Source organism: Phaethon aethereus (assembly GCF_964289735.1).
Source record: "Phaethon aethereus genome assembly, chromosome: 1".
Classification (NCBI taxonomy): domain Eukaryota; kingdom Metazoa; phylum Chordata; class Aves; order Phaethontiformes; family Phaethontidae; genus Phaethon; species Phaethon aethereus.
Genome location: NC_138575.1, coordinates 68,102,110 through 68,130,109, shown reverse-complemented (window position 1 = coordinate 68,130,109; position 28,000 = coordinate 68,102,110). Strand labels below are relative to the sequence as shown.

At 45.8% G+C, this 28,000-nt stretch overlaps 1 protein-coding gene across 1 annotated transcript; it reads right to left on the bottom strand.

The window, feature by feature from the left end:
• Window positions 1–28,000, bottom strand: OVCH1 (ovochymase 1; the record flags this gene model as incomplete). The annotated part of the gene is given in 24 exon segments (XM_081997578.1): window positions 1–155; window positions 2,947–2,990; window positions 3,870–3,979; window positions 5,323–5,380; window positions 5,548–5,668; window positions 6,467–6,474; window positions 7,025–7,128; window positions 7,132–7,182; window positions 8,512–8,573; window positions 11,753–11,861; window positions 17,587–17,730; window positions 17,734–17,744; window positions 17,849–17,952; window positions 17,954–18,042; window positions 18,713–18,785; window positions 19,821–19,889; window positions 20,377–20,501; window positions 22,203–22,289; window positions 23,326–23,456; window positions 23,632–23,772; window positions 24,695–24,780; window positions 24,845–24,961; window positions 26,733–26,881; window positions 27,929–28,000. Coding segments are annotated over 24 exon segments (2,220 nt in total).

Sequence of the window (28,000 nt, the reverse complement as noted above, 5' to 3'; positions counted from 1 at the left end):
TTAGTTTGTGACTGATGAAATCCAGTGTCTGTAGGCAGAAACCCTGGTGTAGACTGTTGGTGACTCTGTATGGCACTTGTCACTGCCCCAGCTTGCAATACCGACCAGCTTGTAATGCCCGACAAACGCATACTCAGCAGCCACCTGGAGTCTCCCTGAAAGAAGGAAAAGAGGAATTGGAAAGAAGGAGAAAGCAAGGAGTCACCTGTCAGCAGCGTCAAAAGCATTCACACCCAAGAACCTCGGAGAGGACATGGCTTCGTGTCCTGGGTGCATGCAGCGCAGCATTCCCACCCCATCGGTTACACACCCTGCAAAAACCTGCCCCTGCAGCTCTCCTGCAGACATCGGTCTCTCCAATGTTTTGTTCCCAGTAGTTTGCACAGGACTGGTGGGAGAGGAGGAGAGAGGTCTGTGCTTGTTGGAGCCTGGCAGCCAGCTCTTCCTCTGGGAAATGCAACAGTGTTAGGGAGGCTGCAGAGGTAGGAGTCAAGGCCCCGTCACTGCTCCAGGTAGCCATTCAATGCACTTTTGGGGGCATATCCCAGCCTGGGGATTACGTCCCTTTGCACGTATGTTATCCAATATTACACAAAAGAGTATTTCATATGCTTCAGGAGAAGGAGTCGTTCCCCAGACAGTTGTGTGGAGCCATCTTGGCTTTTGCAGTCAGCGTAGCCTGGCGCAGGGCCCTCTCAGGCTGGGAGCTGTGCAGCTGGCAGGGCAAACCAAGCCCATCAGCCAGGAGCACTACGCGGGTGGCAGTCACCAGTGGGAAGTGTGCATGATATATGAAGCCCTATAGTCCCCATACCCCTCCCTTGTCTTTCACAGGGATCACCAAAAGACCAGAAGGACTGGGGCAAGCCCCTAAGAGCACGCAAAGCCAGCACACCACCAGGGACGAAAGCCTCTTGCAGGGCACAGATGAGCACCCGCAAGCCTTCTGGCAGCACCCCCAAGTCAGTCATCGCCACAGCAGCTTTCCCAGATCAACTTCCAGCCAGCTAGCAGCGTGCTTCCTTGCCACCATCTGTGCTAGGCTTTGGCTAAGGGCCGGTCAGATGGGACGCAGACAAGCTCTGCGCCGGCTGCATTCAGGCAGACGTACCCCACGTCTCCTGGCAGAGGGGTCTGTGGCTATTTTAAATGAGGAGGTGGTACAGCTCTTTTCAATTTGCAGATGAGGGGGAGAAGTTTCTCCTTCCCAGCCGCTGAGCTGTCCAAGGAGACAGGCACCAGGAGGTATCCGACCACCTGCTGGGCAGCAGGGGTGACATGGGCCAGAGGCCCCAGGCATTGAAACACCATGAGAATGTGATCTCACCTCCTTCAAGTTCGTTCCCCTTCACTCAGCCTCCATCTTGGCTTTGCCTCTGCATATATGTGGCAGCTTTGACAGAAGAGGCAGCCTGGCTCCTATCTGGAAAGGATTTCTCACACCGCAGGCAACATTTGGGGGGCAGGGGAGGCTGGCACTGTCCCCAGTCTGAGCTGTCACTGCGCTCGACAGGTCACAGACGCTCCTTCACGTCAGAGTAACCCGTACTCACTGGAGCTCCCGTCTCTCCCCATCCCGCCGTGAAACACCTTGCGGCAGCGCCCGCTTCCCCCCCGCCGCCTGCTGAGCACGCCGCTGCCACAGAACCGCCCGTGTCAGCTAGCAAATTCCCGTCAACACCAGGTACAGCTTCCCTGCTCTTACTGCTGTCAGACCCCTGTTTTTCCTGCCTCTTAACTCGCTGTCTCCTTTCCCTCTCCTCCCAAATACCCCGCAATCAGCCTGCAGAACAGACGAGGCCGAGCTTTAATAATGCGTGTGTTTCCTCGCTGTACTCACTGGATGCCTGAGGGCGGTTTTAATGAGTCAAATTTGGCTTTCTCCTAATGCCACTGTCTGAGGCCATAGCACAAACTGAACACCTTTTGAAGGCCATTTCTAAGATGAGAGGAGACCCTCCAAAGAGGCACGGATCCAGGGGGTTGAGGGAAGACGCTTTCCTCAGGCCAGTTTGCCCTAGGACCTCCCACCATCAGTGCACATAGTTAGTGCAGTTCCAGTTCTTGGAAAGACTGTGGCCTTTTCTTTGTGGTTACTATTAACAGGACACGGCAAGATCCGTATGCTTATGTAGCCTCCTTATTCACATGCTCCGTTCATGTGCGCTGGCTCTATTTAGATCCCATTTTCCCCACTGCTTAACATCTGTCTTCAGTTCTTCCCCTTCCCTCCCCCCAAGTCCTGCCCCAAGTTGCACATAAACTGGAAGGAGTAACTTCTCTCAGCTCTATCCAAGCTTTGCACTTCATTGTATAAAATCTAAATTATATACTGCAGCAAAATATTCCTCTAACAAGAATATTCTGTGGTTTAGACAAAGGGTACAGGCACCTTAAAAGCTTTTTCTTTAAATTTCAGCCCCTGCTATCTCAGATGTTACTTTGCTACCAGCACAGAAGTGCGTATCATATTATTGCTGTGCATACCAATCTTTAAGGAGAAAAAAAAAAAATAAGAACAGCTCCCCCTGGGACATGCATGCTTATTTTTGGCTCATTAACTTTAATGGTCATAGTACAGCTGTGACAGGTTGGCAAGACAGGTAGAATAGGTGATCTTTGCTGTTCTCTAGATCATGTCTATCTTACACTTATACCTTAAAGTCACAGGCAAGTCTGCTTGGAGGAGCCTTATTCAAAGCCTATTGACAACAAGCAGAAGCATTCTTAACCCCCATGCTGTATTTTAACCAGATAATATGAAGCAAGCCTCCCCGAAGGCTTGCTGTTCATTTCACTTTTAGCATCCCTTAGTGTACAAGATACACAAATGCCCTCCCACCCCATTCCCCACACACATTCTAAACACTGTGCCCCATGTCAGAGTCTTATTACAACCATTAACCCCAGCACAGCTGAGTATGATGGATGGGCTCCAAGCAGTACCTGGCTCAATGGGTATCTGCAGCTCCAGGAGTACCAGGTCATTTCTGAAAGGTAACCCACCAAAGCCATGGTGTGTGTGCACGGCTTTCATAAGCATGGGGGTGTCACATTTGGCAACAAGTATTTTTTCCCCAGAACTGTTCTGTCTGAGCACGAGGCAAGGAAGAAGGAAAACAAATACATTTTTCGGTCTAAAAAAACCGCCATCATTCAGACAACAGGAAGAGTCCAAAGTTTGCTGCCAAGCAACACTCATGCTTCAAGACTTATAACCTTACATCACAGGGGTACATTTGGGAATCCCAGTTGAGGTATGAGTGCTTTTTGTGCTGTGCTGACGAAGAACTTTGACTTGTACCTCCAAAGGTTTGCTGCTGTTACAATTAACACAGGGAGTCCAGAGACGAGTCGGTCGCTCACCTTCTCAGGAGCCAGACCCCAACACGCATGGAGCTTACATCGAAGCTACAGATCTAGGCTGTATAACTAGTTTGGTGAAACATTCGAGACCTGTGCCACCATCATGGGTGTCTACATACAACAGAGATGAAGGTTCAACAGAAGTATGTGGTACCTCAGCCTATTTGAGGCCAGTAAGTACATAATAGGGAGCCAGAGACATAATACAAGTATCAGAGGTCTTGGGGAGGGGGCAGAGGACAAGCTCTCCTACAACTGTATGCATGCAGTAATTACCAGGCACACATCAAAGCCCATACTCCATCTCTACTGCCACTATTGCTAGTAGCACAGAAAGCTACACAGGAACGTTTAAGCTGCTGGAGAACAGTTCTGGATGTATGTAGACATGTGGGAACAGTAAGCCCATCTGTATTTGCCAGGACTGACAAGGTGGCTTAGAAATTGTCCTGTCTAGAGGCTAGCAAACCCTCATTGCTCTGGGATGAGAGGACATTGCCCACCTGAAGTTGCAGCGTGCAGCTTTCAGGACCCATTTTTCATCAATCTGAAAGCCTCCACAGAAGCGTTGACTCTCATACTGCAGGCTGACCAGCCAGGGCACAGCGGTTGACTAGCCACTTTCATCCATCCTGGGCTTCCCGCACGGGTCTACCAGCAATTCTGTACTTGTTGCAGGCCCCAGTAGAGGGAATGGATCCACCAGTAGAAATCTGCATTTCTGTGGAAGTATTTCCTTACTATTAGTATGGATATTTTGTTTTTGTTGGGGGTGTGATGGTGTGTGTTTGCCCTTTTTTTTGTTAAAGAAAATTGGTCACAGCTGGGTGAACTAATATGCTCCAACACCAAACAAGCACCAGACTTGTTCTGGACAGCTATGTCCACCAAAGGTTCCACAGTAGCCCGCTAGTGGGATTGAAACATCTGTATTGGAGAGAGTTGGGAATGCTTTGCTCTAATTTTCCCTTCAAAAGAACAGAAGTTGTCCGTACATACTAATAAAAAAAAAAAAAAGACCTCAACTAATACCAGTTGAGGAAGAACTTGAACCTTGATGTCCCAGATGTGTACAGACTGGCAACATTTCCTGGGTAAGCAGCTCTCCACGGATTTTTCAGGAAGCTACATTCTGCAGGTGACAAGCACTTCCTGACCTCTTTTCTTAGTCAAAACTGATATTTATGAAGTGTTTCCATTACAGTAATGGAAGTCTCTGTTTTCTAAAATTAGTTCACTAAAGTGTTCCCCACCATCTCCAGTAACAGCAAATTAAACAGTGCATAAATAACCCATTTCCCACCACCAGCAGCTTTCACTGATCACAAAGAGGTGTTAGCATGAGAAAAGAAACAAACAAAACTAGAAGTGAACAGTATTTACTTCCCTCAGAAACTGGTAATACAGAAGATGAGTCTTGGGGCCAGGGGGAATGTTTAACAGAAAATAAGCCCATTAAAAGCTTGTCATTGGTAGAGCATGTTTGGAGAAGCCTACTGAGATTTTAAAGTACTGAGGTACAGCACATCTTCTCCTTCCCCTCTTTTGGTGGCACTCTGGATCACGTCATGGGAACTAACCTTTTTAACAGGCTCCCTCTATCCCTTCTGAGTGCCCCAGGAAAAGGCACAACCCTCTAGTAAGAGCAGCCAAGCTGTCGAGCAAAAGTTAGCACAGATGGATTAAACTGTTTGGCATTCTGCTTCCTGTTTATAGTGTCAGGTTCCAGACAGTGGTTATTAATTAATCAGAGGTCACTTACATGCTGAGACTAATCGTTCCTCCCAATAAGCATCTGTTTTAAACAAAAACAAGTCAACCCAAAACCTAATTTAAATAAGCACTCATTCCTCAGGTGTGTTTCTGTATTTGGCTTGGTGACAAAGCCTGAGAACTGCACTTATGAGGACCATTCACCTAGTGGAAGTGGCTGGGGTGAGCACTGAATTAACTCACTTCAGTTTGGGATACATCATAGCACGGAAGACTATCTTGAAGTGATCTCAGACAATAGCTTTAGGGGAAGCACATTCAGCAAATAAACATTACAAATGTCCCTGCCTGTAACATTCAATACTATTTTAACAACAGGATGGCTTTATGGCATAGGCAGGGAAAGACCCAGAGCCTTACTTACCTTGGCTGCTGCCTTCCAGCTCACTTTATGTTGGTTGCTGATACAACTCTCCAAGAAAGGTTTTGAAGCCTCTGTATCCCACAGATTGATCAGGTTTGAAACGCAGGGTCAGGAAGCTACTGCTGGAGAAGATGCTCAAAGACATCTTCTGAACACTTAAGTTTCCTGGTGAGGGGGAAGAAGAAAATACTGCAGTTGTAGCCATTGCCAAGTAGTTTGAGACAGCCCCTACAATTTATTTCCAGAGGCAGACTTTTTAATCCAAGCTTTTTGATACTCAAAGGTATTAGTGGATGCCAGGATTTCTCTGAGGTCTTTCAGGAGGTACATCTCTAGTGGCCTATGCCATACTGTTCCCTACCCAGGCTGAAGAGGTGAAACCTAGTGCAATGGCCAAATCATTCTCATGCTCTATATGAGTGCATCTCTCATACTTTAGTGAGATTACTTCAATAACCAGTTCTCTAAATGCCTGCATATGTGGAAGAAAAAAGGAGGGAGACAGTGGGAGAATGAGGAAGGTATGAAGCCATTCCAGTGAACACTTCTGTACCCAAAGATCCTGATATCCATATGGTACAAGGCAGCTTTGGTACTCACAGCAGCATCTGCTCAAACTATTTCAGTCACAGAGCGAGACAAGCACCAAGATACAAAGGGTTAAGAAAAAAAAAGTTCTAAAAGAAGGATTGATAGAAGTATCCTCTCAGATACAGCCATGATGCTGGAAGTCAAGAACTGCTGAGTCCAGACCACTTCTACTGAAGAAGCCCTGGGTGACAAGGGCAGCTCTCAATGACTCTCAGGAAGTCTACTGCCACTTGGCTCTGCCTTGCAGGCACTAATCAGTGTTGCCGTCCTCCCTGCCTCCCACACCCTACAACTGAAGGAAATTTGGTCACCTTCATTCAATAAAAGGGGTCAGAAAAGGAAGATAGTAAATTACTATGCAGTTCAACCTACCCAGAAGCCTTGAAGAGAGATGTGGTCCATCATAAACACTCAAATGATTCCAAAGAACCTTGTATCCATGAGTGCCTGAATGGTTTAAATTTCCAGTCTATGCTTTCTCCTCCCGATACAGAAGACACTTGCACAGCTTCGATTCCCCAGCAATATCCTACCTAACCAAGCCAATAGCTCCTTAGTCAAGGTAGGTAAGGTACCTCTCCTGGCATAGCAGGGGAGCAGGAAAATCTTCCCTTCTCTTGGTCCCACTGCTTTGACCTGCTGCCTTTGGCACACAGCCTCAAACACACACAGTAAGTTGTCATGCTGCAAATTCAAGCAAATTCAAGAGCAACCCAGAGAGACTCACGTCATTCCAAGGCACAGCCGTGCCATGATTAGGACCTAGCATCCAATACATTTGATTGCAACAGTAGGAAGGGAAAGATACAGAGCTAGCTGAAGGAGCTCCAAGTATTATCACAAATCCCTCCTGGAGCATGGAGGTGCACTATGTAAAACTCCCTGTCTGTCTGCAAAAGAAACTTAGTTCTTCTCCTCTGTTTCTCTCACCCCAGCATTAAGGTGAGCTCTCTCTTGCTTATTAACTCTTTGGTTACTCCAAATCCTTCATACACCATCAGTTGGCCATGACAATTAGACAGATTTCTTTCAGTCTAGAAGTCCAGGACTTCAAGCCTAATAATGGATTTTAATGGGGCTACAATTCTCTAGTGGCAGTTGCAGCACAAAGCAAAGAACAAAGTCACAATGCCATCATATTTTACAATTGGCTCTTATTTCCTAGGGATAGCTATCAAAATGTGAGCAGAGGCAAAAGGGACTGTAATACCCATTAAGAAGAGAAAAGGCGGGGGGGGGGGGAAATCAAAGATGGCATACTGGTCCAAATCTATTTTGGTCATATTATTCATTACTTCTGAAGTTAAGCTTTCAAACAGTTTAGAAGTCTATGCTATTGCCACATGAATGGAAAGTTATTTCTTATCCTAACTAAGCACAATAAGGGAGGAAGAAAAGGGAACGGATGAAAGTGACAAAAGATTCTTAGTGACATGGTTTAGCATTGCCATTGTTAACTCCTCAGTCACAGCACATTCAGGCCTCTAACATGCTTTATGAGACCTTTGCCCAGAAGTGTCAGATTTATCTGCCGTTTGCTGGAAAGAAGGTACTGATACCCCCCAGCCTTCCTAACTCTCTCTGAGGAACTTGCCCAGTTTTCTAACACACACTGAAATACCTATGGATTCACTAAAAACCACATCACAGATATTTGCAGATTTTCATGTCGGAGTTACAAAAGCTGTAAGAACTTGGGTGCTCACCTGGTGGCATTTGTGTATCTCATGGGGCATGCTGGTGACTGGATCATTCCTTCCCAATCTGTAAGTATGACATCTGTGTCTCATGACAAATCTGAGCTCATCTCCTTGGGATTTTTTTGGGGCATTGCCAGGTTTTTGTCCTGGAAAGAATTAGAATGTAGAGCATTAAATTCAGCTTCAATATTAAGTTTTAAAGGGAGATTTACCAGAGACTAAGGGCAATTCCTATATGACGAGTCACCCCCACGGAAAAGCACGGATCATGGGTGAGAGACAATCTGAAGAGCAGAACCTTGAAATACTCATTTAAAAAGTTCATCTGGAAAAAGATGTCTTCAGTTAGAGGACAAACAAATTAGGAAAGCTACTACATTCCTATTCTACCAGGCCAGACCTTGTTCATGATAAACCTACAAACCTCAAACCCACTTTAGCCTTATTTCAAGCTTCAGCATTTTGCAAATCAGGCAATTTTATCCAGGCTAGAGCTTCGGAGAGCTCTGGTTTTCCATATGTTTGGAGAACATCTGTATGTAAAGTCTCCAGAAAGCCCATAAAGGCATCTTGAAAACAAGTGCATTCTTGAAGCTTCAGTCAAAGAGGTCAGTTAATCTTTAGAGAGAAGTGGTTGTACAGCTTGACTGTACCTTGGACCCTGAGCATCAAGTATTCAATGCTGAAAGCAGCAGGGCCAGTGGAGCAGAGCATCACCTTCACCACAGGTCCAGGCTTCTGGAGAACCACAGGAGACTGCACGGTACTGCATAGCGCAGCTAGAAGCAAAACCAAGCACAACACTACCACTAAAAAAACACCATTTGAGAAATGTAGGCAAAAGTCATAGAAGTTACTCTGTGGAAAGGCAGAAAAGTGAGGAACTATCCACATTTGAGAGATGTTCAATGCCCGTAACATGGCTGCCAGACGGGAGGCAGCAGCATCTCCAGTCCCTGTCCTGCAAAAAGTGCCCTACTGCTGGCCAGCAAGGATTTGTCCAGTTCATTGCACAGTACCAGCTGCCCAAAGTCTGCCTATGAGGCTAGGCATTTTGTTTGCTTTATCTATCCCGAAAAATCACTAGACTACTTGCACTTAAATCGAAAATGGGATGGGACAGGGAATTTTTGCCGTTACTCCATCTGCACTGATAGGTACTTTCAGTTGTTAAGCTTGCTAAATTGTTTCCAGATTACTTTCTGGTTCTCCGAATTTTCCAGCCTCTTTCTCCCATTATACCATCATGCTAAAGTTCTAGCTCATGCTGACATTAAAGCCCAAGTCTATATTTTAAGTTCCTCAATAAAAGTAATTTGGTTTAGAGACAGGCACCCATTGACTTCTGTTGCTCACTGGCTCTAGAGGAGGGGAAAAAAAAGAAAACAGGCTGTTCTGATATGATGGCATATAAACAGATGTAGGAATCTCACTTAATATATCCAGCCTTGAAAAACTGCCAGCCATAACAAATGCTATTACATAGCAGCGAGTCTGTGTGCCGGAGGACGCTCCAGGGAGCTATCTGTTAGACTCCTATTTGGGGAAAAGTTTGACTGATGGCCCCATTTCTGATAGTATTTTCCTCTGTCCTGCATATAAATAGTTATGATAGTTAAACCATTATTCTCAGCTGCAACAGACATACTTGTTGAAATTTTTTTGGCGCTTTTATAAATAAGTTCTTGAAGGAAGATGCTATGGAGTGCTCTAACAGCTCCTTAGCACATCCTCTGTCTTTCTCCTCTCCTGTCCTTTTCCTCCCAACTCAAGGGTTAACTGACATGCTAAACTTTAGATTTGGTGGGCGAGTTTTCTTTGTTAATGAAAAAAATATTCCTAGCATGTTCTACTACCCTAAAGGTCTTTGGAAGCATTACTACTGTATTTGGTAACAAAAGGGTGTTCCTGTTCAAGTGTCAGAAAAGAGAGCTTATAAGAGAGCTATGATGATCATGCACATAGTCCTCATCTACACCCACATAGAAGTTAAATAGGTCCTCTTCCCTAGAGCATGAACCATCACCATTGGTGTGATGTAAGAGGATGAAGGTCTACACAAAATAGCTATTATCCAAAAACCTTCTCCAGAGGCATCACTTAATTTCTAAAATATTTGGAGAACACATATGCTAGAATTCACCCACAGGACTCCGAAAAGCTGATGGATTTCTCCACCACACCTTGTCTACCAGGATGCAAGTGTGGATACCCACCCAGGAAAAACACTTCTGTATAAGTAGTTTATAACATCTGGAATCACAACAAATTAAACCTATACAGAGGCAGAATAAAGGGGAATGAGGGAAGGGAAAGAAAAACACACTGAAGGGCTGGGAGGGGATGCTGGGAGAAGGAACACCTTCACAGGTCAGAGATTCTTCAGTACATCCAATAAAACCTCTGCAAAATTAGCCTTCACGAGTTTTCTCCCACTCCTTTCCTATTACTTTACCCCTCCCCATTTACATTTTGTGCCAACAAGTTCCAGTTAATTCCTTTTGCTTTTAACTTGCTGTCCAATATTTCCCTTTGATGTCCCTACTCTTCACCTTGCAAAAAAACAGCGACTAAGCATGCCTTAGTCACCTTCCTGTACCATTCATAGCAGTCTATAAAGTCATTGCCTTTTGCCTCCATTTCCTCTTCCAGCCTGTTGAGTCTGTTTAGTCTCTCCCTGCAGAGAGCCAGGCTGACTCCTGGATACCTGTCATGCTCCTCTGTACTTCTAGATCCTTTTAAGAATGACTGTGTGCAGGAAGGGGAAGAATTAAATCACACACACCCCAGTACTAAAAAAAATTGGTTCATCAGGTTTGTACAGTACAGCATGTTTTATTCTTTACCTCTTCACACATGGACACCTTGTTTTGTATTTTTCATGGCTACACATCTGCTCCAGTGATTCTACAATGTTTCAGTGACAGTAGCTAAATTAAAGCCCATCACTTGTGTACATAAAGGCATGATGGTCCTCCCTTCTGTCCCAAGATTTCAATACAGCGAAGGTAGAGAAATATTTTCTTTATATGTAAAAATGTTTACATACTACACAGCTTGTATAGCAGACAAGAAAGTTGGTATTTGACTTGCCATTCCAAACAGATGTAGGAGTGTGCTACTGTCCATCTTATCTCTTCCGCTTTTTCACCTACTCTGTGTACAGAGCCTTTAAAATAGGCAGCAAAAAGCATTTCCTCCATGCATTTTGAAATAGCCCAACTCACTGGAATAACCTTGATGTATTCCTGTTCCCTGCCACACTGCACTTCAACTAGATTTTACTTAACTGCACAGCATGCAGTACACGAGCAAACCAAACATGTGGACATACAAGCCTCCAGAAATCTAAACTTTCCAGTAAAGATCACTAAAGCTGTTACTTTCATTTTATTTTAGCCTTCTTTTAATGCTGTGGATTTTGTTCATCTAGACTTGTGTCTCAGTGACCAGATTGCACCTCAGCAGGGTCACGGTGAGGAAGACCATAGCCCTCCACACAGGAGAGAATATATTTCCTGGTACAAAGAGCCACACTTCTGTTTCCCAGGTGCTCATGCTTCAGCATCATCCATTCCACCTCCAAGAGGCAAATAAAGCATGCCATCATTGCATCTTACTTCATTGTCTCAGAGGGTATGGAGGAAGAGGAGGGGACTTTCAATAAGACGCTGCCAATACAGGAGGACACAAGTCACTTAGAGACAAGTGTCCATAAGGGATTGTCCAAATACCACAGCTTATTTCCTAGTGTATTAAGAGGGCTGTTCTCCTACTGGGTCCATGACACAGGGATTAAAGTCTCCAGCCGAGTCTACAGCCTGGCTCTGAAGGTTAACTAAAGTTGCCACACATTGGAGCCATGCAGCTGGGACTGGAAACCCTTTCTGAAGTTGGCCCAAGTGAAAGTGAGAAATTTCTAGGACTGAGTGTCCTCAGCTGGATCATTTGTTGTTACCTAGCACTTTTCTTCCTTGCTGGCTCTCTTCATAAATCCCAAGGAACTCCTCTTGGCAGTTCATTGATGATGTTATTGACAGATGCTTTACCATAATCTTTGACATTCCCTTCAGAGGCAGTCAGAGTATCCAAGAGCACTCTGTGCTGCTCATGTATCCTGACAAGGAAGGACCAGAGATAAACCCCCAGGGCTCTTCTAACTCCACTTCTGACACATGTTCTGTGGATAAATGTGCACTTCAGTGATAAAAGCATTAAGAAAAGAGCTTTCTACAAAACCTGCCAGTTCTGCCCATGATTGAAGATAGTCTAGCAGGTCGATAAAGTTAATGGGAAATGGTTTTCCAATATTTAGGAGGGAGGGTTTAAGCCTGTTCCTCCCCTGCCCCAGTATTACCGGGCTTGCTGGAAGTCTGAATATTCTGCTATCACTGGCAAGAGCTCAGCTACTGCAGCTGCTGGAAAGGCCAAAATGAATAGATCTGATAAAAAGCTTAACCCTACATAGGGCATATATACATATAGAGAGAGATATATACACACATTTACAAGTGTGTGTGTGTATATATATGTATATATATAAAACCCCCAACCCTTCCCATCAGTTGGATCATTTCTTAGGGTCCAGCATGCAGGCTGGAGCTCTCAAAGTGTACATGGTCACAAGGCAGTCCTGTTGCCTTAGCCTCAGAGACCCAGGCAGCAGACACAAGCTAGGCAGCATAGAGCTGCCAGGCCTTAGAGGAAAGCAGACTGGCTTGCAAATTTGATCAGAGCAGTGCTTTGATGCCTGGAAATGCCTGGAAAACAGATAAACAGGAAAACAGATAAACAGGTACCAGATTGGTCAAGTACCTGGGCTAACAAACCTACCAACCTCAAATACCCATTTACTACCAAGGAAGGAATATAAGTATTTTTTTAATTGACCTTGTGGCCAGCCCTTGACAAGAGTTATGAAATACTATGCTTTTGTCTATGCTCTCTCTGGTTCTCCAGAAACACAGGAGGAGAGCAGGCTTAGCCTGTAGCTGCATGCACACACAGTGCAGTCAGATTCAACACTTGTTAAATAAGAGACCAAATCAACAGGGAAATATTTGGAAGCATGTGAGCGGTTATAACAGAGCAGGAGGAAAGAAAACAAGATCACTAATGAGAACTGTATGTCCCTTTAGTACCAAGCATAATAGGATTGTTTGCCTCCCAAGGCAGCAATTTTAAAGTCATACTCTCTGTAGAGCAGCTTAAATTCTGTTTAAGTGTGCTTCCTCCCACACCAATGTTTATGCGCTTTCTGCTCAGATTGGATGCTGACACCATGCCATGTCTCTGCGCACCTGCGCGGGATGCTGAGAGCGCAGAGCAGGGACAGCCAAGCCCTTCCGCTGGGTAGAAATCCCTCAAATCCAGAGGGAGCTGAGGAAGCTTTGCCTCCTGAGGAAGGTGCTGTGGTGTGAACAGCACTGCATGGCGACGCTTGTTAGAGGGCACGCACAGGGAAGCATGACTTGGCTTAACTCACAGTGGAAGGGAGCTCAGCCAGGCTGAGTTACGGGGAAGGTACCCTTCCTCCAGGAGAGCTGGCCTGAAAAAAACGAAACCCCTTCCACCACAGTCTAGGTTGAAAAGCAATGAGTTAATGACACAGCTTTGCACAAGGGCAAGGCAAGGGTTCCTGCACGTCCTCAGCACCGTTGGAGGACGTGGGCCGTGTTGCTTGCATCAGGGGACAGCAGGGAACAGCAGTGCCGTGTGGGTGCAGCGGTCTGGAAGGGGGTAAAGCCCAGCAGGCTGAGCCACAAGATCTTGTCTCTAGGTTCAATTTTAAAATCGTTTTTGCATTCAGGGTGATACCCCAATTCAGGCCATTACAGCACCACGCGCTTGCCATGCCTTTCAGCTCACCCAGCGGCGAGTGGCTCAGCCGAGATGAGCCTGCTCCAGCGTGGGCAAGAGCCTCGTGTGTGTTTCCAGCTCCTGCCAACCAGCCCTGGAGCTGCCATGCTAATGACGGCCCCACAGTCGCCAGCTGGGCTGCACTTCCCTGAGGAGAGAAAGCATCCCCACCTCCTGTTGCTTATCACTCTTGGGACCTATTTTTATCGCGGTGGTGTGATGTCTTGGAGCACCAGCAAGGATGCCAGTGGGAAGAGGAAAGCACACACTGCATGCCAACAGACTGGCTACAGCGCAAATCTGCAAGCAGAGCCAGTAGCATCCCCTCCTGAGCAGATTGCTTTTTAAAGTCGTGAGCAACAGCATTCCCCAATTTGTTCCCAGACCTAGTGTCACCAAGTAACTCAGGGGTACTTAAGCCTTTTCATCAGTCTCCCTCCAACACTGTCACAGTAGTGGATGTAGAGAAACATTTAAATGCTTAATAGGCAGGAGGAGGCACATCAGTAGGACAGGGCTATTTGTTGTGCTTTAAAAGCAGCAACAAGTTGACAGAGTGCCTCACCCAAGACCATGGCTCTGTTTAAACAAGGTACACACATAAGAGATTAAGTAATTCTCCCTGACCCGAGAAATTCAGTGGAAAACACAGAAGATAAAAAAACCAATATCTCATTCCAAGGATGGTAAGGGACAGATACAGCAGATTAAGCAGCGTACCCACATGCACAGGAAACCTGCAGCATCAGTGTTTGGTGGACCCCTGGCTCTTCCACACAAGCCCACTGCTTCTAGCTACAACAGTCTTCCCTCCCTTAGGTCTGCTCACCAGCATCCCTCCCTCCCCTCTGCCTGCATGTACCCACACACACACTTCCCAGGACAAAATCCAGAGCACTGCGTCCATTTGCACCCAGGTGTTAGGAGACTCAAGCTTGGGCACTACCCTGAGCTGCTCCCGAACTGAACCAGCTCCACCACCTTCTGCAAACCAAGGGCTGCAGCCTCTGGCACGCAACAGCTCCACGGAGTTCTGCAGTTCCCCCGCACCCACGCCGCCTCCGTCAGCTCTGCGGCAGCTTCGCAGGCTGCGCCGGTGCCGAGGTGTCCGGTGCCCCATCGCTTCTCTGCGGCACGCTCTGCTCAGCATGCGAGGAGAGGCACAGCACGCTTAGAGACAGTTTTGTATTAAACTCGGGAACGGTCAGCACAGCCAAGCGCTCCCCGCAACAGGAAGGCAATTGTATGGAAGTCAGGTAAAGGAGCCAACGGTCAGTATCTGGCTCAAAGAGTCCTCAGGGCTTTGCACCTTTGGTATGAAGCCATATGTAAAAGCTGTATGCAATGCTACAGCCTCAACCTCTGGGAAAGATTTACAGCTTCAGAGCTGAGCAATTCCCTGCATAAACTGCCTGACCTACAGTAAATCCATGAAAGCCATTACATCCTTCAGAGAGCCAGTGGTCAGCAGCCAGCTGTGTCGGATACAAGGGGATAGAAGATCTCCAGCCTTATCTGTAGCGATGGTCTGGCTACCATACAAGTGATGATTTGTTTTGTTAACTGGTTTTAGTTCAGAAGAAAGTTCTCCCTTAGTCAGCACCTGTACTAACATTTCTGAGGTCACTGTGGGACTATGAATGACGCCACAAGGGAGAAAGACCAGCAGCTGCAGCACAAAGCGGAGTGTCCAAGTGCTCATGTGAGCTGAGTGTGGAGCATTATCCACAATGTGCTCTTTTCTTTAATATATACTTTAATTTCCCACTCATAACTGCAGCACACTTTATCCAGGATACAGAAAAAAAATATTCCTGTGAGAAGTCCTCCATTTTACGCTGGCAACAACAGAATAAAATACAGGATAGGCAGAAACATGAAAACTCTGTCCAGAATTAGCTCTTTCCTCTTTCTCAAGAAATGCTGTGGGACAAATCACAGCTATTCCCTAAATGGAGAATTACGTACTTGGCTGTACATAAGCACATACAGGGAAGGAGGAGGGATCTGGAAGACAAATGTTTTGCATCAGCAGTTTCCCAGCGCAACTACTTTGAGCCAAAGTGAAACATTTCTCTAGAATGACAAATCAGTTTGTTTAACATGGAAAAGACTTGAAGCTATCTGGTGGCTCTTTGAAACCTCCCAAATCCCATCAGATCAAACAAGCTGAAGTAGTGGATTTCTCCATTTGCCAATGAAACTATAAAGTCAGATTCATCTTGACCTGAGGAGCCTCAGAAGGAAAGAAACTTCTGGGAAAGAAGAGAGAAGCTGGTGCAAGGGAAGCGGGACAACAACGCTGGGTTCACATGGAGCACCCCAAACAAATTTGCTCTCCTCATTTCTCTGCATGAGACACACACCAGTTTAAGGACAGGGGCCTCTTCCTTTCGTAACCCACCACTTTCATGCAATCAGTCCTTATTCACTAGTATATGCTACTCTTTCTCTAGCACTTTCTGGCAAAATTAATCCTACAGATTTCTGAATGTGGTGCTAATTATACCTGGATACACACACACAAGCTCAGATTACAGTGTTGTCCCAAATTATTCTGCCTAAAGCGTGGGGCTGGTAGGCATTTTCAGCAGCAGTCACTTTTTACTGAGAAAAGCATTTGTCCAAAGATTGTATTCAATTTGAGAGCCAGAAGTGTTAAATACAAGTCTTATGCTTCTGAAATTCCCATTCTAAGTTCCAGGAAGCTTTGTTTAGGTGGAAGGCATGAGGAAGAGGAGGAAGTGAGAACTTTCTGCAGGAAATCACCTGGACTATTTTTTTTTTTTCCTTGCTCTTAAGTTGCCTTAAAAAGTCTACCAGAAAAAAACCTCAATGCACTTGGGATATTTTATACAAAGGGGTTATATTCAGGACTTATCTCAGGCAATGAAAACTCACCTTTTATCAGCAGTCTTATCCGGCCCAGGAAAATCCTCACACTTGAACTGAGTCCTGGGTTTTTTTGGGCTGGCACAGCCAACATCCCAGCTGACAATGCCATAAAAAGTAAATAGTCCATTTTCCTTGCTGCAAACCAAGGGGCCACCAGAGCTACCCTAGGAACCAAGAGAGGACTCATCTCTTTTGGCCTCCGCACTGCTGCAGCTAAGAAGAGCTGTCACAGACCAGATTTGCTCAAGAAAAAGCCTCCGTGCAAGAACAGGGCGTGCAGCTGCTGGCTGAACTCAGCCCTAGCCTGGAATGAAGGAACTGATTTAAAAGGCTTGCTTATCAGCATGGAGTGAAGATTGAGCACAGGCTACAGAAAAAATAGGACTGAATAGTGTTCTTTAGTGCTACACATAATTTATTAGTCTGCCATAAGATTGCGGTATTGATCAGAACCCGCATTTTAACTTGACAGTGCCTCAGTCAGAATTACTTTGCCTTTTATTTACTCAGCTGTTCTTACCTGCTTGCCTCATGATTTCAGGGAGATTAGTTAGTTCTTGAACAGTGCTCTGAATACAAGGGTTTTATGAAACCAATAGAAGTCTTCATAGTTTATCTTGACAAGAGTGCTATGAAATGGTTTCCAAGCAAGCTACAATGGGAAGTGTTTCACTGGGATAAGAGATGAGACTCGGGAAGTGCAAGGGAAAAATATCCTCTCCTCCACAGGTCTCATGGAAATTACTGTCCAGAGAAAAAATTACTAAACTCTGTGGCCCCACTTCCAAGCAACACTGCACACTGCATATATTTGGGCTGGCACAGTCAACAGGCCAGCTGACAACACCGTACAGATCGACTGCATCTATTGCTCTTAAGTACTGTCCACTCCAGGGACAAGAAGTAGATGGAGCTTTTAACTGTCACTTGCTATATGCTGTTCTCCCCTCTGTCCTCCCCCAGTCCCTTCTCCCCAATGGTCTACAGACATCCATATGCAGACACCTTCGAGAGCGCTCACCTTTAGTTTTCCCTCGCCTGACAGGAATCCTGGCTTCCCACAGAAACAAAGCCAGCAGAATGCATCCTGTCTGTGATCCTTCCAGGGTGACTGAAGTAGTAATTTCTCTCACAGATTTCATTCTCAAGTACAGGCACTCGTGTTTGCTGCAATGGTCTAGCTCAGCTCCCAGCTGCTTGGGAAATAAATTTGAGGTTAGGTCTGGGCAGAAGAATGAAACACAAGGTGTGAATGTAAGTTCTGCTCACAACGGGCAAACATGCAAAAACCAAGACCCACCTTCTTCGATGATTCCCCATCCAGATGCAGTGCAGAGGCAAGAGGAGGATAATGTCTCTGTGCTGTTGGGCAGACATGCTGGCCTCACAACAGCGTTGTACTGGAGGGATGTCTAGCTGCATCAGGGCAATTTCAGAGTCATAGCTCAGCATGTCGAAGTGGGGATGCACCACAATGGTTTTCACCCGTCTCATCTGTGACCAGGTCACAGGCGTCAGGGCAGAGAAGGAACAAGCTGCCCTAAATGCATCCTGAAAGCATACTTGTAAAGGAAGAGGACAAAAATCCCACAAGCAGTGACCAAGCTGAAATAGGTCATGAAAAGAAATAAACAAGGTGCAAGGACTTTGAGGATAAATCCTCCACTTCTCTGTTTTTCAGTTGAGAAGATTGCTGGGACAGATTATGTAGACCCCCTGAGCCTAGAGTAAAGGCTGACTGCTTCACTGTGCAAATATACACCACTAAGGTTTTGCAGAAGACTATGTGCTCCTTTTCCACATGTATTTCTTCCTCCTCCCCATTAGGAAGGAAGGCTCAGCAAGCTTTTTATAGACCAATACATTGCTCAGCACCAAGAGAGTAAGATGCTGAGGACAGTCAGTCATCTCTGCTACGTTTTAAGTCTTTTTACTGCTAGTAATAAGAACCAGATATAAAACGTACTTTCACAGGCTGCAAGTTAGCTGAATGAGACCAGAGTTACTGGATCTCCTTCCTCAACCCTGAACCTCTGCTACATATCAGTCATTTTGCCTTGTTGTCAACACTGTTTTATCTGTGCATGTAAATCTGTTTTGAGAAATGTGGTAGAGAGAAATACACCACAGTTAACATTTTTAATAGTATTTCTTGGATTTTTACCTCTTCTGTTGACTCTCTCAGGGCTCTATCATGGTCTCCTACCGCCACAGTCCAGTGCAAGGGTTTATTGGATCTGTATAATGAAAGTAAACATCTTGGAGCTACTTACAGTCATCCATACAACTTCTTTATTCAGCAGTCATACATGCCTTCTGGCTCTTCTCTAATTAGTCACTTGTTCCCAGGACTGCTGAGCAAGACCTTCTCACCACGACAAATGTGCTGCATCAGTTCTGGCTTTGCTACAGTTCTGATAGCACATAGTCCAATTAACTTTAATGGATCTCCTACAAGCAAGACCAAACTGTTGCCATCTCTAAAATCAGTGATCATGGAGGAAAGGCAGAAGGAATGTTTCTTAGAGGATATTAAGGTGTGAATATAATTTATAGCTCTCCAGTTGTTTGGAGGAGCAGGAGGAGTGCACGGCATGAGGAGAGGAGCAGAGGTGGCCCAGGGACATGCTGGTCACACTCAGCTGCACACAGCGGGCAGCTGTAGCAGCCACATAGTCTATCGTGACTACCATTGCACTGGTAGTCTCCAAGGAGCTTCAGGGCGGCATGCTATGGCCAACAGAGAAGACAGGCCTCAGCCCCACTAACACACTTGAATAGCCACCGGCAAGTAACTGGGGGAAAGTCACAGATGTCTGCAAGAGAGCCAGAAAACCAGTCATACTTTCGCAAGCAAGTTTCTTGTTTTCCTAGATAACCTCACACAGTGGATACAGCTAGGTCAAAGATACAGGAGAGACCAAGTTTGGTCTGCCTGGAAGTGATGGGGGAAGGAAGAAGAGTTATGTGAAAGCTTGAATCCTAAGGAGTTTAGCACTTCAGGGAGCAGAAGAGGTTCAGGTACTGAAAGCAGGTCTCTCCCATCCTCTGCCCGTGTTCCCTCTCCCAGTAGGAAGTGCATGCAACCAGAGCGTACTGCACATGGTGAATGAGAGATGAGATGAGGCACTTGCCTATCACTTTCATCCATCCAAGAAGGGCACAAAAGGGGATCTGAGGTCAGAAAGCATCCGTCTCTCTGCATAATCCTCTTACATGTTAGAGGAAAGCTCCTCAGACCAGATCAACTGAGCAGAATTTAATTTCTTTACCTAAGGAGATATCCTTCAGAGCCAACATCAGTGCAGTTGATAATCCTGAATCTTCTCTTCCTGCCTCCTCTGCAAGAAAGGAAATAAGAGTTAGCTCTGACTTGGGTCAGTAGCTCTGGCTTGTCCCCTCAAAAAAAGTCCCCACTCTGTAAGGGGAAAGTTATTCATCCCCTCAAGCAGCAGCTGGCACACATTCATGAAAGTAGAAGACAACAATAGCAGACTAACACTCAGGGTCAAGACTCTTCTCTATAATGAGATTTTCAAGGGGAGTATCAGACAGACAGAATTAACAAGGCTTCTTGTTTCAGAAGTTACTCATCTCATTTCTCAGTGAGAAAAAATAAAACTAGCTTGATTCATCTCCCTTATTCAGGGAAGGGAGCTGCCAAAAGTAGCTATTGTGTTTTAAAGTTACCTTGACAGAATGCAGCAGGATTAGCCTAAAAAATAAGCTCAGGTGTCTAAGAATAGCTGCAGATGACACGGACATTGTTAGACACAGAAAGCATCTCTCTACTAATCTGAATGAACAAAAATGAGATGGGCTCTGAACCCTCTGAAGCCATTCTTCTCATCGCTTTCAAAATATACCAGCATGGTATTCTGGGGACTCAGCACTGGTTTGGGAGTTGAGAATCCACAGAGATTAGCTGTAGGGATGAACAAGAAGCTGTCTTTCTAAGACGAGAATTGTCATCCTGTAAGCACTTGTGGCTTTAGCTAATCTAGGTTTCTAAAAAAACCCAAAGCTCTAGAGTCTTGGTGACTTTCTGATTGAAACATGAACTTTTGCAGAAGAGGTGCCTGCAAAGCAATGTTAATCCGTGACATCAGTAAGCAACAGCAGCCAGAATTAATCTATTACAGTTATGCTACAGGTACACAAAAGTAATCTTAATTTTCTCATAGTGGGATTACAAGTAATCTTCAACAGACAGGGTGAATGCCCTTCACTGCACAAGAAACCCCACACTTGAGAATTGTATTTGCCATTGAGGGGTACAAGCAAAGTCTCTCTTGAATGGTTTACATGCACAGGTTGAGGACCTAGAAAGCAGCTGCTAGACTTTTCCTCCTATTGAGAGCACTCAGTTTGCATAGCATCTGGAAGTCCAATAATTGCAGCTGGATAGGAAGTTTGCATTTTATTCCAGAAGAGCTTTCCTGTAAGAATATGTATTTCTGATGGCAAAGCTGTGCTGGAAAGCATTGAGGGAAACATTCTGGGATGCTGAAAGCTCTCCCCTGAAAGATTCCAGATCCAAATTTGTCAGCCTTCTTCCTCCCACTTAAATACTCCTTTCCAATGGAAACCAGATTTCTTTTCAAGGGAACTGTAGTGTAAATACTTATTCAGCATTTGGTAAACACATGCAACTAAATTACCACCACAATATAGATAGGGAAAAAATAGCAGCAGTTTGCCAAAGATCACTTGTCAATGGCGAACCCAGGACAGTTCAAGCCTCTTACCCAGCTTATTGGGTGTAAAGAAAAGATGACCAGCCCCTCATCACTCTACTCTGTCTTTTGGTTCACATACAGGCCTGTAAAGAGGTAGCCAGAATTCAATTCAAGTATCTTCACTTCTAAGCACCAGATTGCTTTTCACCTTAAAGAATAGATACCAAGCTCTGCTCAATTGACTGTGGTGCCTGAAAGCTGTTTTTTCAAAAAAGGTGGGGATGGTACAATATGCTTTCATTTTGTCCAGGTAGGAGGAATATCTGAAAATGCAGAAGTTAAAAAAAAGAAAAGTTAAGAACATTTATTTCACTAAGGTTAAAGATTTTTATATTGATAAAACTGAAGTAGATTTAAAGTGACAAATTAAAAAATATTTTGTTCTGAAAATGTGGGAAAGCAATGCCTCAGGTTAGCAATTTTTCATTAATGACATTCCAACAGAATTAGTTCAATTCATAAAGAATTCATATCCGTTTCAGTGGAATTAGACATCCATCGACAACCGCTCTTTTGCCCTGCATTACTTTGAACTCTTGTCATCTTTAGTTAATACTTTGATCAAAATTGCTCTTGCTCTCTCCTTTGATAGAGATGAAGAGTGGAGGCCTGATACAGCAGAGCCTCATAGAACATGAGCCATGGTCCTATATCCATCCCTGGAACACCAGCTGGCTCTCCATGAGAAAACACAGCCTGGGAACAAGATGTAAGATCTCCTGTGCCAATGGCACACTTGGCCGCATCATGGTGGGCAAGACAGATGGGCAAACCTCAAAGAGTGCTGCAGAAGCCCTTATATTGCTCTTTCAGTGGTACCACGTACCACATTACCAGAGAGAGAGTATTTTGGTGATAAAACACACCCGTTTCCACAGGGATTTCTAATTTAAGACTGAAACAATTAGTGCTCACCCAACTGGTTTTCTTCATCACCGTAAACAGTAACTGCATCATAAATGCAGCCCGGGCTAAGTTCCACAGCAAAGTGTTCAAGTCCACCTGCAAAGAGGACAAGCAAGAGGGAATCATCAAGACTGAAACACCCTTCTTAACCATGGGCTGGACAAAAGCTAGGTTTCAGAGGAATTTGAGCATGGCATCCAAAGGTAAGTATATCACCTTTTTGCCAACAGATTGTTTTGATGCAATCTTGGCCCGATATCTCCCTTCTGTGCAGGGCTACAGACAGGTCTGCAGAGGATGAGGCTGGCCTAAGCTTTGCCTTAAGGGATTTCAACTGTCATATTTACCGGAACACTCAATGCTTTGTACTTCCCTTAAGGGTCAGTGTCCCATATGAAGTGCCCTTCCAAGAGCTTTTCCTTCAAGCATGGAGAGTGGGTGATTTTTCCTTTGTTTTTAATCCAGACTGCAAGTTCTCTTCTCACACCACCAGAGCAGCAGCAACCCAAGCAATAGGTCTGCATACCCTCAAGCATCCCTAGGTTTAACACTGTTTTTCCACCCCTTAGCCAAGGCAGCAGGGGAGAAGAGATGTTGGTGCTTCAGACAATGTAAGATGGCAACATGACTCATCGTGGGCTGGGATGAACATGGTAGGATGCTGCTGCATAGAAGCAGCAACAGGCAATAGGGAGAGTTGCTGGTAGTATGAGTGGGAACTATTGTCACACAATCCATGCACAATGAGAAACAAACACCTTGGTATGGGTCTAAAGAGTAGCTTGGGGGTCTTGACACTGCCTTGAGGAAGAGGCTGACTATATTATTTGCAATATGATCTCTGCCTTCCCTTTACTCCTAAATGTCTGTGCTAGACTTCAAGACAAAAGCTGTCTTGAGGTGAGATGGGTGCCTACAGACTTCAAGCACTTACAACAGTCACAGCCCCTTCATACCTGGGTTTGGAGGTGATGTCTAACTGACAAAATATGACCTGCAAAGAATCAGTGACCTGGAAACCTTACAATTTACAGTCCTGCGTGTCACAGATGTTTATGGAAGGATTTTATTGAATTGCTCCCCTGAACAGTTTGTAGTGCAGAGGTTTAAGTGCAATTTTTCCTTTTATTACCTTTACGACATACTCTGCTGGAGCCTCAATGAGCCACTGGCACTTTGTGTTCCTGGGATACAAGCCAGGGTAATTAGCAGTATCAATCTTCCCCTCTTCCGCTAACGTTGCGACACTCCCACAGCCTGAACCTGCAATATGCAGACAAGAAAGGAGATAATTTAACAGATGGGACTATATGGTACTGTCAATAAACTCAGATCAACAACTTGATTTTTAAGGAACTCGGGCATACTAAGGGTAGTTATTATTTTAAGGGGGTCAGAAAGGAGAGGAAAGGAGTTTCTACAGCATCAGCGAGGTCACCCGCTTCAGCATTCTTATGGATGGCTGTGAAGATGAGCTTGAAGCCATGGCCAGCATTGCTCCCATCAGAAACAAACGTAACACTGACCCAGTCTGACCCTGCCAGCATTGGGGCTGTGAAGACATCCCTGCAGGCTTTGTCTCAGGGAGACAAGGAGTTAGTGGTAAGGGTGGGCTGAGCATACATTTATTCAGGCAAATCTTGCAGTGGTTCGTTAGGCTAGATCCCATCGGGAAGGTCTCTTCTTACTTTGAGTGGAGAGACTATTTGGCTTTCATTACCTATAAAATATTTAGAGACAGTAGAGAAAAATTGAGATGGGACTTCATCCAAAACAACTATACGAACAACCAAATATTCCTAGAGGGTGAATTGCATGGACTAAGGATTAATATTATTATCAACACATCATCATTAGTACTAAGTTAGAGGGGAGAGGCAGCCAGTATTTGCAGGAAATGTTTATTCTCTATCGGTTCAGTATTAAGTGCACCTTACAGAAGGGCAACAGGCCATGTTTCTTTTAGTCTCATCTGTACAGTTACCCAGTAATCTGCATGCTTGTTGTGCCATATATCCAATTTTGAACCAAAGAAGATCCAGCCTTCTGAACTGCATCTCCAGTGCACTGACACTAGGATAACGCCTTGGGAACTCACATGGACATGCATCAGCTAAGCAAGGCTAAGCCCTTGGTTTATTCTGCTACCCAGCATCCATAGGATTAAAACAGGTGTATTAGAGGGAAGGTGGATGGGCCACAGTCATGTACAGCTGAAAGACGTTTTTGAGACACTTTAGCCTACCACACTGCACTAGATGCCAGTACAAATATGAACATGTCCTTCAGTCCCACCTGCTGCTCTGTTTGGGTGTTGTCTCTAACTCTTTAGAGTTGTAGTGCAAAATACAAAAAAGGCTTCTCAAAAACCAGCTAGATTTGCTGTTCTTCATGACAATGAACGATAAAAAATTACACCCAGTAACCCTCACCCCTTCAAGGTACCCAGACTTACTGATCAGCTCTCTTCCATTCGAATAGAGGAACACAGTCACGGTCACATCCAACTTGGTACTCTACATCTAATTTGGTGAAGTGTATCAAGATGCTTTTGTCCTCTGGCACTGTTATATGCCAGGGGCACAGGCTAGAAGCATGCAATAGTAAAGGCATGTATCTGCACGGCTGAGCTTAGCCTTTGTCAGTCCCACTGTGGGCTGGGAGTCTCCAGCGACTGCTTTACTGCAAGCATGCACCAGCAGCTGACAAATGATGTCACCAGCTCCACCTGGTAAATTTTATCATCTTCCCCCTCAGGCATGAGCCATCTGGGAAGAGTTACCAATAGCAGAGGACTGCTGTGAATTTGCTCAGCACTAGGTGGGGACTGACCCTTCCTTACAGCAGCGATAGCTTCGTGCTGTGTGACTGACAGACCGCCAGCCCAGCCCATCTCATTCCCCTGCCTCCTGCAGGAGCTGAAAGCTTCTTTGTGTGAGCTGACATCGGTATGGCCGGACCACAGGAAACAGGCTACAGCAGATATCTCACCAGCCACAGCCATTTCATGAGCACAGCTCGTAAAAAACCTGTATTGCAAATAGACTTTGTGTCTTCCCACCTTCCCTCGCAGCATTATGCTGCCCAGCAAGCATAGCTGGGGATTGCAGAGAGCACACAGCCGCTGTCATCTGGAGAGTGGTGCCTGGGCCAGCAGTGGTCAGGGCTTCTGAGCCCCGGGAAACACTAAAGTAGGTGCCCCAAAGAAAATTCAGTGTTTGGCTACTACAGCCAAACTGCAGTTACCTGTTGCCAGGGGAATTATGCTCCAAAACCTGGGGGTACTGAATGCAGCCGCTTTCTCCAAAGAGCAGGATGCCTTGGGAACCACGCTCTGCTGGCTCAGGGAGAGGGCTTAGCACAGCAGCTAGGGAGAGAAAAGGGTTGTGTGGGGTATTGTAGTACAGGCATGGGCTACAGCACTGTAGGTGTTTCAAACACAAAGTGCTTGACATGCAGCTGAGAGAAGCCTCGGATGAGAGCACACAATTTCTTTCCCAAAGTCCTACTTAAAAATCCCCAAACTTTCAGTACTTGGACCACTGACACAGTGGGCTCGCATTCATTCAGCCTGCTAAGAGCTGATGTGGCTACTCCAAGCTCATTTTTAATGAAGGACCACTTTTATGTTGGCCTTCCCTTCATCTTCCATAGGCATTTTGTCTGCGTGAATCTCGATAGCTCTGCTTTGCAAAGGGTAATGCACTCGCTTTGTAGCCACGTGGCTTCTGCTCCTCGCAGTTACTGCTCCCAATTAAGAGGCACCTTCTTAGCTGCAGACAGTCCCCACTTTGAAAGCATAATCATTAAGGATCCCTAGCAAAGCCATAATAGTTTGGGTATTAGTTGATACCAACACCTCAACTTTGATGGCTATGACAGAAATAACACCAGCTCTTTAATAATTTTTATGAGCCCTGTAATCACCTGTACAGAAAAATACAAGTGGCCAGTGGGGAGTCACTAAACCTGTGCCTTGCTATAAAAGGCACGTCTGATAAGCCACTGAAACTGCAGCACTTAATACAGTGCCTCCCTTCCCATACGCATTCAAAATTGTATTTGATGAGGAGATAACCCCCGATCAATCCTGCACACCGTTTCGGGAGCACAACAGCAGTTCGGATCTCGAGCTGGCAAGCACTCGATGCAGGCTTTTGTTAGAGCAGGGCTGGTATGCAGCACTCAAGGGACACCTCACCGGGCTGGAAGGGCTGCATTCAGCCAAAAAGAGGGCAGCTTGAGTAGCTTTCTGCTTTTTCCTTCAGGGGATGCAGGAGTCAGACCTGCTATTATAACAGGGTTTCTGAAGGGATACTCCTCTGTTTAAACCTTTGGTTTTGCCATCCCAAATTAAAAAAATAATATACCTTGCTGCTGATGCAGTGGATGGCAATTGAACAGAAGTGCTGTGGGAGGGAGCAATAGCAGGGAAGGGAGGCAGCAATAGCAGGGAAGGGAGGCAGCAATAGCAGGGCAATTTGGATCCCTATGGTGCTAAACAGGCAGGAGAGGAAAAAAACCTCCCACTACTCATACCTGCCTGGTGTCACGTGCTGGGCAATGAAGTCCATGAATGCAGCCACCCAGGAGAAGACACCAGGTGAGCCCCGGGCCATGGTGCTTCTCTTGAGGGTATCCCATCCTCTGGCACAACTGACCCCCCAGGACACCACAGCAGCCGGAGTCTAGGTGCCATCAGTCCTCAGATATGCAAGGGGGCCTCCAGAGTCACCCTGTCCAAACTTCATTGGGGAGTAAAGGTGCCGTTTATTCCTGTGCCAGCAGCTCCGACCTTTGACAGTGTTGCATGACAGGCCAGCTTTATGGCAGAAGCCAAGACAACCTTGCTTGCTTCTCCCCAGTCATGGGGGCCTGGCACTGTCCCTGCTCATTCAGCTGTTCTTGTTTAACCTAAAACATACCAATATAAGCTCTGTTGTTTCACTCCCCTGATCTGACTTGCAGTTTGGCAACCTGCCCTTCTCTGTACACAAATCCCTTTCTTCCCTAAAGAATGTGAAAATGAAAGCCATTTCACTAACATCAGCTGCAGCACTGTTTTGAAAATGTTCACACAAGGTATGACAGAGAGTAGGGAGTTTCCCGAGCTACTGCTTTGTTAAAAACAAAAAATTCATGCAAGTACACCCCAAGGAGATTAGTGACAGCCTGGTCGGCAGCCTTCCCTAGGGCAGGGCAAGACCGGCCCCCCTCACGCTGTTAGGATCAGCATGGGAGGGTTTGGCACTGAGCAAACTCCTCTGCTGCAGCCCATTGCCCAGTGGGACTGAGTGAAGGTACCAGAAGGTTTGAGTGTGTGTAAGGGAACATCAAGAGAGGTGGGAACTGCCTTCTTTCCAACCTCCTGGTAGCATTGCCCATGCCAGGCTCCCTTGCCCATTGCCTGGAGTCTCACCACTGAAGGTCCCCCCTGGTTTCAGCAGAGGTGGTGGCACCTGCAAGCAGAGCTGGAGGTCCTGCTGTTAGTAATGCCCAGGGGAGGTCTAGGCAAGGGAGCAATCATGCTTCAGCCTCCTGCCCACATCCATATTCCCACCCACAAAAGACGACTCCTGCCTTCGTTATTCTGAATCTCCTTGTAAAGCCCTTGCTCAGCAAAATGCCAGCAGCGCTCTCAGTGCTGTTGCTTCCCTTCCTCCTCAGGAGAGAAGGTTTGTGGGTAGACAGGACAAGCCCGCTGCCCAGCAGAGCCAGGGGAGACGATCTGTTACCTTGCACGGATCCCTCCTGCCATCGGGAAACGCAGCACCCAGCATAGAGCCCCACACCAGCGGCTGGTTCAT